Genomic DNA, 11,378 nt, shown 5'->3' on the forward strand with positions numbered 1-11,378 from the left:
GGGACCCGGAGGTCCCTTCCACCCCCTCCCCCCCCTTCAGGTGCAAACACGGCGCAGCTGCGGCCTCAGGGCACCTGGGGCGCGGGCCGCCGGCCGCCTGCGGGCACCTCCTCGCGCCCCCGCCCGGCCCTCGCCCGCCGCGCGGCGCCTCCCGCGGTGGAAGGCAGCGCGGCGCGTGCGCACTGGCGCGCCCGCGGCCGGGCCCGTGGGCTCTCCCGGGAGGGCGAGAGGTGGGGACGTGGGCAGGCGCCGGGCCGCACACCCTCCCGGCCGGCCACCGGCGTCGCCGACCCCTCGCGGCCGGTGCGCCCTGCAGCGCCTGTCGAATGAACGGTGCAGGTAAGCGGGAGAGGGCTGCTCGCGATCCGTCGGGGGCCCCCCGCCCGGCCCCGAGTCCCCCAGAGGCCACCGGCCAGCAAAGTTGAACTTGGTGCGTAGCGGGCCAGGGGCTGGGCGCGGGCGGGAGGGGCTGCTGCGTGGACCACGGGACCCCGAGAGCCTGGGTGCGCTCTCCTCGCGGGCGGGAGCGCGGGTGGGGCTGCGGTGGGGGCGCGCGCGGGGCTGGGGGCGCGGGACTCGGGACGGTGGGCGATGCTCGGGCCAGGCCTCCCAGTGAACTTTTGCGGGGCGCCCTGGCGGTGTCCTGGAGGCCGGCGAGCACCGCCTGGGCAGCCTCCTGGGCTCCGGGTGGCCTCTCCTCGAGGCCTTTCCGGCAGAGCTGCGGGGAGGGAGCTCGTGCCATGGGGCCCTAGGTGCGGGGAAGGGCGCACGGGCGCAGGAGGAGATTGGAGGTCCCGGGGATTGAGTTGAGGGACCCCGGGTTTTTCAGTCCCCGCCCCTCCCCCCAATACAAAAGTGAGACCCTCGGTAGGAGGGAGGGAAGTGTTGGGGAGCCAAGGCGCCTGGGCAGGAACGCAGGAAGCAATTAAAACTCCTCCTTTCGGATTAACAACCAAAAATTGATCGATGTGTCAGGAATACCGCTGATTTATGAACGGTGCTTATTTCTCCGGTATGGGGAATTTTATGTTCTTCAGGTGAAACCGAGTTCACCCAGCTCCAGCGCAGATTGATGTTTTAATAAAAATAAATAAAGGGGGAAAGCTCGCCTGGTCTTTGGGGACATCAAGTCTCAAATCGCAGAGTTAGACTAAGACATCAAATTGCATTGTCTTTACATTCCGTATCTGTTAATCGGGTTCCTAAAAACCGCAGGCAGGAGAGGCCTTTATTTCGAAAGTTTTAATACAGTGCTTAAAAGTTCGCATAACTAAGCAATCAATGCTTCATCTGCAAAGTAGCACGGGGAGCGTCGGGTGACTGTGACCAGCGGCAGGCATCGCGGTGCGGGCGCGGGCGCGGGCGGGCGGGCGCGGGCGGAGGCGCGGGCGGAGGTGCGGGCGGAGGCGGAGCCGGCTCCGGACCCCAGAGGGCGGCGGCGGCGCCCGGAGCCGCGCGGCGCCTGTAGATGGCGCCCTGGCCCCACGCTAGGCTCCGAGGCGCGCACCGCCCTGCCGAGCGCGCGGGCAGGGAATTGGAGGGGGCGCGGGGCGGGCGCCGCACTTGCAGTTGACTTGGACCCGGGCAGCCCGGCTCAGTAGGAAAAAATAAATTAAAAAAAAAAATCGAGCTTATTGTTGGCATTTTAATTTTTGAATTGTTGGGGGCAGATGGGGGGGTCATTCCTTGGAGCCGAGGGGTTCCCCTGGAGAGACTCCAACTGGGCTGCGGCTCAGGCCTGGTGGCGACCGCGCGGCCCGGTTCCCGGCTCTTCGGGCGCGTGGCCCACGGAGTGTAGATGCGCGTGGGTGCGGGCGAGGGTCGGCGGCGCGGCGGCGAGGACACCAAGTTCAAAGCTGCCCGTGGATCACCCCCTAGGGCGGCCGGGACCCCCCAGAGGCCGTCCCGCCCGCGCCCGCGCCCGAGCCCGCGCCCGAGCCCGCGCCGCGGCGGTCGGCGCCCTCCACTTTGCAATGTAAATTTCAGCGGGACAAATTGCTTATTAATAGTCTAGAAGAGAAGCGGGTTTCTTTCTTTCTTCGTCTCTTTTTCTGTTTTTATTTCTGCATGGCCCCTAGCGATGCCCTGGGCAGCCTCACCACCCAGCAGTTTTCTCTTCATTTCAATATCCTAAAGAAAATGCAAATTTCCACAGTGTGGCCTTTTTAAAAAGTTAAATTAGCAACGGCTTTAAGTGACTCCATTAGTATGGAAAACGTACACACGTTTAACGTGGGAATAGCTTCCTTTTAACGGGACTCATTTTGGACTGTAAATTTAGTAGACCGTCAGATGGGGAAAGAATCACGTCTTGGCTAAATGCGTCGCCAAAGGCGCACCCCCCCCTCTTCCCTCCCCCCCCCCCGCGTGGTCTGCGCCGGGCTTCCCAGGAGAGGCCGTCCCGCCGCGCCCCACCCGGTCCCCCCTCGCGCGGATCACTGAAAAGTTGCGCGAACGTGAGCCAAAGGGAGGAAGGCTTGGCACATTTCTGTCCAAGGGCAGTGCTCTCGCTCCCCTCCCATCTCCTCGTTCCCGAAGCTGAGATAATTCCCCGGGTGAACTGACCAGGCCGGGCGGCTGTCACCCACCGCCCCACTTTTGCTCACGGGAACCGATGGGTGCACACGGTTAAGGTGCGGCTAAGGAGTGGGTGAGGGTCGCGGCAGAAGACGCCAACCCAGCCCCATTCTGCGCGCCCCTACCCCTTGGCTTTCTACCACCCCAGCCCCTTTGCCCCTGTTGGCAAACTCGGGTTTCAAACCGGAATTCCACCGGCAAACTTTTGCACTCCTTTGGCTCCCAGGTGGTGGTGGTGGTGGGGGGGGGGGTTCAGTTCTGTCACGGGGTCTGCCTCTCCCTCTCCTGTACCTGCAAGGCATCCATCCATCCCTGCCCAGGAAAGAGTTAAGATTGACTGCGAGCTGGAGAGGTCTTGTTGGGATGTAATCTGCATTTTTCAACTACCGCGTAATAAAAAGTGGGAAGTTTTGAGACACCTTTCCTGATTATACCTTTGGCGATACTTTAGGTTTTACATTTAATTTGCATTTTGTTCTTAGTGAATATTGAAGTCTTGAGTGTAGGATTGAATTTTATTAGGACATCTGGACTGACAATATCAAATCAGACACCAGTGTCCCAAAGCATGCTGAAATTTCAGAGTTAATTAGAACGCAGTGTGTTTAATTAAAGCCAATTATAATATTTGAAATTATCTGATCGATCCGTGTGTCTACAGTTTGGGTCTGTTTAGGTGTTGATTGGCGCATTCGGCGCGCTGTTCTATCTAGAAACTACTCTGGGGAAAGTTTGCTTTGTAAACTGGAGGGGGCGGGCCGGCGGGCGGGCGCGGAATCCGCGTCCCGGTGCCTGCTCCGGCGCATCCAGCCCGACTGCCTTGGGGCGCCGCTGAACGCAGCTCGGGAAATCTGGCTCATTGTTAAGTGGCTGCACCTTTTCGGGTCCCAGGGACCCCGCCACGCACCAGCTGTCCTTTCCCAGCTCGGGTGCTTCTCCGAGCTTTTTTACAGAGAGGCAACCTTTAAGGGTGCAGGGTGCGTTGGAAGCAGCCCGGCTCGCTGAAAGCTAGTGTTTGCTTGGGATTCTTGGTCTGGCTGAGGAGCCCCCACGGCTGACTCAGAACAGTGGGGGCAGCCAAAGTGACCAAAGGAACCAGAGAAAAGTTAGGAGACAATAAACTGTTCACTTCCTAATTGCGCGTGTTGCAGCAGCCAAGGTGCGCCCCAGCGTTTTCGGCCCGCTTGGAGCGCTCTGGATTTTCCAGGGAGAGAGTGAGCGAGTTTCGTGTCGCGTCCGCTGCCCCTCACCCGGCCCGCCACTTGGAGCTCGCGCTTCTGGCCAGCAAGGGCGTGGACGCGGCGCTCCCCGCCCGGGCCTTGTTCCCGGAGCTGGGCTCCACCTGACTTTTGCAGATGCACGTGGGCGGCAATTAGGACCTGTAGGAGGGTGGACCGTTCTGCGCGCTCCGGGGGTCACGAGGTCAGAGAGGGCAAGTGCACCGGCGGTGCGGGAGCCGAAGCCCAGCTGTTGCGGCCGGAGAGCCGCGGCGGCCACCTGCCCCAGGGTAGGTAGGAGCCTGGGCTGCTCGGCGGCGCTCTGCTCTCCCCACCCCAGGAGGCGCTGTTTGTCAAACTTGGCCGCCTTGGCAGGAGGCGCCTGCATGTTCTCACTTGGAGAATTGAGCCTTTTGCAGTACTCGGGGGTCGGGCTTCAGGAGCCTTAGTCTTACAGAATGACGGGGGGGGGGAGGGGGTGTGGGGGTGTGGGGGTGTGGGGAGGGGCGCGCGCAAAGAACAGGGGTCTGAGACCCTTCAGAGTTCTCTTTTTACCTGAATCCAGCCAGGCTTAGCGGGAGGGGAGAGGAGCCCGTTGTGCGCCCCGTGTGTTCGGGGCGCGGTGCCCAATTACTTGCCTCTCAGAGCAAGCGGGACTCGAGGCCTGGCTTGGGTTCGGTCACCACATACCTCCGGAGGACGCCGTGGCTTCCGTCCCTGCCCAGAGAGGGAGAAGGCACCTTCCCTGGGCCTGAAAAACCCACCGAACCTGGCCTGCCCACCTTTGTGCGCAACCCAGCAGGTTGGGGTGGCCTAAATGCGGAGCTCCTGCTTGCGGGGCCTCCCTGGTCCATGGGCAGCGTGACCCCAAGACACAAGGCAAAGGCCCTGGCGCACTCGGGGGCCCCGTCACTGACCCGCGGTGGGCAGGCTTTGCCATTGGTGTCTGTTCCACGCTCTCCTGAAATTCACGGCACTTTCTAGGTGCGTCCTCACGGGATTTCCCTATTCTGCGGCTCTCCGGGCCCCTACGGCCTCCTTCCCTCCAGGGCCCAAGGTCAGTTCTGCTATCGGTTTTGGGTTCTTTCCTCGGCCTCCGCCTGTGCGTGGCGCGGAGCCCCAACCCCAGGCGAGAGCCGGGCTGGAGGCCGGTAGCCCGCGCGGTTGGAGCGTGACCCCCGGGCGCGAGGATGCGGGGGCGGGCTGCGCCTGCAGCTCTGCACTGGCTGCGAGAACGCCAACCGCGGGCCTTAGGCGCATTGGCTCAAACCCATTCCGAGCGCTCTGAGTGGCCTGGCCGCGCAGCCTGGGCCTGAGGCCACCCGCCCTTTGAGGGCGCCGCGCCTGTCTGTGCCCGTGCGCCCCTGATCTCTGGGGGCTCAGCTTCCAGGAACCCCTGGCCTGGGCTTCTCTATGCTGGAAATGCGCTTTATTACTCTCTGGAAGGCTGGTAGGGCGGCCTGCAGGCTCCCCAGGCTCTGCTGCGAGCAAGAAGGGGCGTCCACGGAGTGCCTTGGACGCTGGGCCAGCTCCCGCTCCGCGCCGGGCCTCGCGCCCTGGGAGTCCAACTTGGCTGAAGTTTCTGGGTGGCTCGGAGGCCAAAACCAGCCGGGCTCTCGCTCTCCAGGCCTGGCACCACGCAGCTGTGTTGGACCCGGGACTGGGGAGGTGCGACGAGGAAGTTCAACCTGGCACGCGCTGAACAGCCCCCCCCCTCGGGTGGGTAGTGGGTTCGCGCGGAGGGGCTCGGCCAGCGCGGCGGCGGAGGGGGGGGGGTGTCACTAGCATTGCGCGGCCCGCAGGGAGGCCGGGCTGGACTTGGGTGCGGGCGCTGCACGGCTGTACCACCCGGCCCAGCTTCGGGTGGTGCCGCGGGTAGGCGACCAGGCGCCGCCGGGGCCCTGCGCCCTGCGCCCTGCGTGCTGCTCCGGGAACAGGACTCCGGGGCCGGCAGGCGCTGTCTCTCTAAGGTCACTGCCTGCTCCGGCACGATGTGGGGAGGACAGCTGGGCACTGGCCATCTGACTGACTCCGGCGTGACATCTGGGAGCCCACTGGTGTGTGGCACGCGAAGCGCTTGATGCCGCTATTTAAATGCAAATGTGAGGGGGCTCATTGAAGCCTCTCCCCGTAAATCCGCACAAAAGGAATACTTCCCACCCTCCGAGGAGGAGGCGGCGGCGGCGCCGGGGCCACCAGTGCAAATCGCGTTGAGCCCGGGCCTGGAGCGGTAGCCGCCGGTCTCGGCCCGCGGGGCTCCCGGCGAAGGTCAGGCCCCCCCGGCCCGGCCGGGCCCCTGGGGGAGCCCTGCGAGCGGGGGCCGGACGCGCAGTCCCGGAGGCCCCGCGCAACTTACAAAGTGTCAGCCTGCCCTCCCCTCCGCCTCCCCTACCTGGGTCCTTGGAGCCCCCGGTTCCCTAAAAAGGGAAAGGGGTGGGGGAAGGGCTCCCGCGGGAGGTGGCGGGGCGCGGGGGCGCTCGCAGCCTCCCACCGCACTTCCAGGAATTGCCCCGCAGCCCCTCCCCCTGCTGTGCGGCCTGGGTGCTCGGCTCCCTCGCACCTCTTCGCCGCCGCTCCCGCCCCATCAAAGCGAAAACCGGGGGTAGGGTCAGGTGGGGGCCGAGGAGGCTGCGCTCCCAGGCCTCCGGCCGCAGGCCCGCGTGGACGCGCAGCCCGGGCGGCCAGTCCTTGTGCTCCCAGCTCGGAGCCAGCAGCGGAGTGACAAAAAAGATAAAGTTGGTGAATGATAAAGACCGTATTTTCCACGCTTTGGGTGCGGGACCAGATGATCTAGAAAATGAGCTGAAATGGATTCAGCCTCTGAGCCTGTTGTGAGAGCAGCTGATTCCCCCATTTCGGGCCAGATGGCTGCTGAACACAGATTTGCATTCATTTTTGCTTAATATCGTCCAAAACAGTGGGGCAGCTGCATTTGTTGTCAAAAAGGTTTAAAACCCCTTTTCTTTCTGGGGCAGGATCGTTACCTTATGTGATGGGCTTATACAACTTTTTCTCCCTCTTTAGTCAACAGTATCAGATTTAGAAGGATTTGTTTCTAAACCTTCTAATTTGGTAATCAGATTTAAATCGCCCTGGCGCGTGTAATCTGAATTAAAGATACTGTAAATGATTTTAAGCACGATACTGTTCCTGAGCGCAAGGAAGGGGGCACGTCCAGCGCGGGCTGGGCGTTTTTAGGAAGTGTGCCACAAAGAAAGCATTGTATTTCTATTTCTAACTTCATCTTTCCCCCCCAAAAGGCATTTTGCATATTCTGACAATAACGCCGGCCTGGCCGCTCGCCTCGCGCCTGGCGGGAGCCCCCGAGCAGCTAAGCGCCCAGAGACAAAGCCACTTCCCAGCCCCACCCTCCACCCGCGGCCAACTTTATTTTGCGTGGTCTCTCCAGGAAGAAAGTGTTGCCTCCTACGCTCAGCCTGCTGTGTGGGAGGAAAGCTCCGGGCTGATTAGGAATACAGAAATTTTCTTTTAATTTATCGTGAATAGTTTCCATACACTTTGATTTAAGGTTATTAACATTCTATAGACAGTGGCATCTTTAATATGTGGCGATCGCTTCTAAAGACTAATCTCATTACCCTCAAATAGTCATAAAATATGATTTTATTATACTTACGTATTTAATTAGACGGCCAGCACCGTAATGGATTTTGAGATGGGACCCGAGCAACAGCTTTGATAATTCACTTATCTTTGGCAATAGTCATTAACCCCCAACACCAGCAAAATAGATTGCTTTCAGCACATCTTTTTCCCTCACCCCTTCCAAGAGGCGTGGGGGTCCCCAGATAATGTAAATCGGACTTCGATTTTCCCGATTAATTAAAATATTAACGCACACACACTGCCAATTCATAAAAAAGGCAGCGCTGCCCCACACCGGGGGGAAAGAAGCTGCCCCGCTACACACTCGCACCCTGTAACCTGTTTTGGTTTTGTTTGTTTTAATCAAAAGGGCCTGATTTCTCCTGGCAGGGAAGTGACAGGACAGCTCTCGGTGGTCCCCTGGGTCTCCAATCTGTGTCGCGCAGACCTCCTTTGGGCGGGCGCTGCGCCTGGGCTCCGAGTCCCTGCCGCGGGAGCCCGGCCGCGGCCCGCGAGCTGCCCGCGCGCCCCGCTGCCCTCCCGATTCCTCGAAACCAGGTCGGGGAGACGCGCGCCGCGCGCTTACCGGCCCGGCGGCCCCAAGGGCAGGACCGGGGCGCCCGCGGGTCCGCTCCTGGCTTTCAGAGCGGTTGGCGCCGGGAAGGTCTGGGCACCGCATAGGGCGCGCAGCCGGACACCGGGCTCCAGGTCGCCGGAGAGGCCGGGCGCGCTTCCTGTCCGCCCGGAGAGCCCGGAGCCTTCTTTGTTACTCGCCGCGGCTAAGGACTGGCCGGGGGAAGGGGTCTCCCGTGGCCACCGGGAAGGAGGGAGCATCTGGCAGAGCCTGCCTCCGACGTGGGCCCCAGCCCTGCATTCGGCCGTCTCCGCCGAGGCAGCAAACACTGGCGTCCGGGGAGGCCCAGACGGGGGCAGACCGGCCCCCCGGCAGCAGCCTGAGGTCTGCTTGGAAACCAGGCTGGGCTGCGCGCCCCGCCTAGGCGAGGGAGCCCCGCTCCCCGCCGCCCCCCTCGCTGCAGCCCCCGGCCCGTGGCTTGCCCCTCCGGCTCCCTCCCTGCGGCCTGCTGGCCTCTTTTCACTTTTCTCTTTGGGCCGCCCCGAGAGAGCTGTGGCCCCTTGCATTTATTGCATGCATTTGGGCAACTCGGGGCGCCTCGGCAGGTTACCCCTTCCTTTCCACCGTGTTTTGACTGTCTCTCTGATTTTGGGGGAGGAGGTATTGGGGGGCCAAGCGGCAAGCGTGCACTGGTTGTTTCATTTCAAGATTTATCTGGGCGAGTGGTAACTTCCTTGGCGGCGGGTGGGCGCGAGGAGCCGCGGCTCGTGGCTGGGGGCGGCGGCGGCGCTTGGTGGCGCTCGGTGGCGCGCGGCTGCGGCGGGGCTCGCGGGGCTCGCGGGGCTCGGGCCGGCTCGCGGCGCCGTCAGGCAGTCAGTCGGCGAGCGCGGCGGCGGCGAGGGGCGCGGCGAGGGGCGGCCGCTCCCATATATGGCGCAGGCGCCGCCCCCCGACGTCACCCTCTGACAGCGCCGCTCCCGGGGGCTTCGAGTTTTGGCTCCCGGGAAAGGGTCCATTCCTCGGGGAGAGAGGGCTGAGTTTTGTGCGCCTCCGTCCGCTGCGCGCGCCGCTCCAGGCCCCGCCGCGCCCCGCCTGCGCCCGGGACTGCGCCGCGGCACTCACTGCCCCGTTTATTTGTCTTTGGAGCAGGCGGGCCGCGCCAGAAGCGGACGATCCCGCAGTGTCCTGCAGCCGCGGACGCCGCCCGGCTAGGATGACACCACGTTGAGCGCGCCTGCAAACAACAACAACAACAGCCCGCGCCGCAGCCGCGCGCCCCGCTTCTCCCGCTTCTCCGGAGCGCCGCGCCGCCGCCCGGGTCGCCGCCGCCGCAGCCGCCCCCGCGCCCCCGGCCGTCCGGAGCGCCCGGCCGCCGGTGTATGTCGTGCCTGCCCGGGACGGGCTGAAGCCGGCGGCGGGCCGGACCGCAGGCGCCGAGCAGGGCGAGCGCGGCCAGGGCAGCCGCCTGCCGCCGAGCCCCGAGCGCCGCTGCTCGCGGAAGCGCTTTCGGCCGGGAGCCGCGGCCGCCGCCAGCAGTTTTCATGTTTGGGATTCAGGAGAATATTCCGCGCGGGGGGACGACCATGAAGGAGGAGCCGCTGGGCAGCGGCATGAACCCGGTGCGCTCGTGGATGCACACGGCGGGGGTGGTGGACGCCAACACGGCTGCCCAGAGGTACGTACCGGCCGGCCCCGCGCGCCCCGGCCCGCGCGCCCCGGCCCCGCCGGGTCCCCGCCGCCGGCCGGCGCCGCGCCGCTCACCGGGCCGCTGTCTCTTTCCTCCCGCAGCGGCGTGGGGCTGGCGCGGGCGCACTTCGAGAAGCAGCCGCCCTCCAACCTCCGGAAATCCAATTTCTTCCACTTCGTGCTGGCGCTCTACGACAGGCAGGGGCAGCCGGTGGAGATCGAAAGGACCGCTTTTGTGGACTTTGTGGAGAAAGAGAAAGTAAGTGCGAGCACACGATCACACCCTCCATCTTCCTAGGAGGGGGAGGCAGGCGGTGCCCCGAACGCGGTGGCCCGGGGAGCCCCCCTCGGCCGGGCGCCCCCGCCGCCACGTGCGCGCGCGGACCGCCGAGGGCTGGGCGACTCCTCTGCGCCCCCGGACCCTGCGGGGCCAGGAGGGCGCCGGGCTGCCAGCAGGACAGTGACATCACCGCGCCGCTCCGAGCTGGGAACCCTGCCCTGCGCCAGGGCGCCGGGCCTCGGCCGCGCAGGGGGACCGCGCGCGGCGGCCGCGCCCGACGCCGACCCCGCTAAATGCAATTATTTATCGTTCCTTTCAGGAGCCCAACAACGAGAAAACCAACAACGGCATTCACTATAAACTCCAGCTGTTGTACAGCAATGGTAAGTGGCCCCTGCCCAGCTCGCTCCCCTTGCCCCCGAGACGCTTAAAGGACATAAAGATTTTGAGATTAACATGACATGGATGTAAACACGAAATCTTCTCATGGCATAGAAGGGAAACAAAACATAAACGGTCAATAAGTCGATGGCACTTCACATGATTAACCGGCGGGGCCCGAAGTAGAAAGTAAAAAGCAGATCGATAGGCGCTCCAGCCGAACATCCCTTCTAAGGGACTCTTTGCAATTTTGCAAATTAATGTTAATGATTGAGACGGGGTGTGGGTGGGAGGGGGGGCAGCTCCACTAACCGGGCATAACTTCCTTCCTGGGCTCGAGATTCTTAAAAAAATCCTCGAGAGACATTAGAAAGAGTTCAGACTCTGTTTCCACCCCTTGCTTTCTGTTTTCTAAAAATAAATGACCACATGGACCCACCGGTAGGTATGGCAGCCAGGCCTGCTCTCGGCCCAGCACATTTCTCGCATCTTTCCAGGCCAACCCCGGGAGTCCCAAGGTTCTTAATTAAGGAGAGAAAAAGAAAAATAGCGAGGAGCGGCCGGGGTGTTTCCTTTCTGGTGTTAGAAAGGCCGAGCCTAAGTTTTGCTGCATCACGGCTGCAGTCCCCGAGCCCCGGACTTCCTGTGCCCCGTGCCCTTGCTCAAGTCCCGATGAGAACGTGTCCCTGGTTTTGTTTTGTTTTGTTTCAGGCGTCAGGACAGAGCAGGATCTGTACGTTCGCCTCATAGATTCGATGACCAAACAGGTGAGAAGTTTCAGCTTCTGCACGAGTTTGCACTGCTCAGTTGGGGCTGCCCTGGGGTTGGGGGACTAGCCTGAGGAATGGATCTCGCGGTTCTGTTTTTCCCTCGGTTTTCCTTGACATGCTAATGAGAATCCCATACTTATCGGAATAAATGAAGCAATTGGTAAAATAGTTTATGTTGTCATTAGAACAGGACAGATATGCTGTATTAAATGGCTTGTGAGTGGATTCAAATTCTCTCTTAATTAATTATGGTAATTAATATTTGACAGAAAAATTTCAAGATGCTC

General features: G+C 62.3%; 1 protein-coding gene across 17 annotated transcripts in view; it reads left to right on the forward strand.

The window, feature by feature from the left end:
• Positions 1 to 238: 238 nt before the first annotated feature.
• The window catches only part of EBF3 (EBF transcription factor 3), a 119,229-nt gene continuing 108,089 nt past the window's right edge, over positions 239 to 11,378 (forward strand). For 16 of the 17 annotated variants that reach the window (XM_081158280.1, XM_081158268.1, XM_081158282.1 and 13 more), the window contains exons 1-4: positions 8,992 to 9,649; positions 9,763 to 9,919; positions 10,260 to 10,323; positions 11,033 to 11,088. In XM_081158280.1, coding sequence (XP_081014406.1) covers positions 9,516 to 9,649; positions 9,763 to 9,919; positions 10,260 to 10,323; positions 11,033 to 11,088 — 411 coding nt within the window. In that variant the 5' untranslated portion in view covers positions 8,992 to 9,515. Of the gene's footprint in view, positions 340 to 8,991; positions 9,650 to 9,762; positions 9,920 to 10,259; positions 10,324 to 11,032; positions 11,089 to 11,378 lie in introns of those variants that run through there. The other variant, XM_081158277.1, reaches the window with a different exon arrangement.

The sequence above is a fragment of the Miniopterus schreibersii genome, assembly GCF_964146895.1.
Source record: "Miniopterus schreibersii genome assembly, chromosome: 14".
In the NCBI taxonomy this organism is placed as follows: Eukaryota; Metazoa; Chordata; class Mammalia; order Chiroptera; family Miniopteridae; genus Miniopterus; species Miniopterus schreibersii.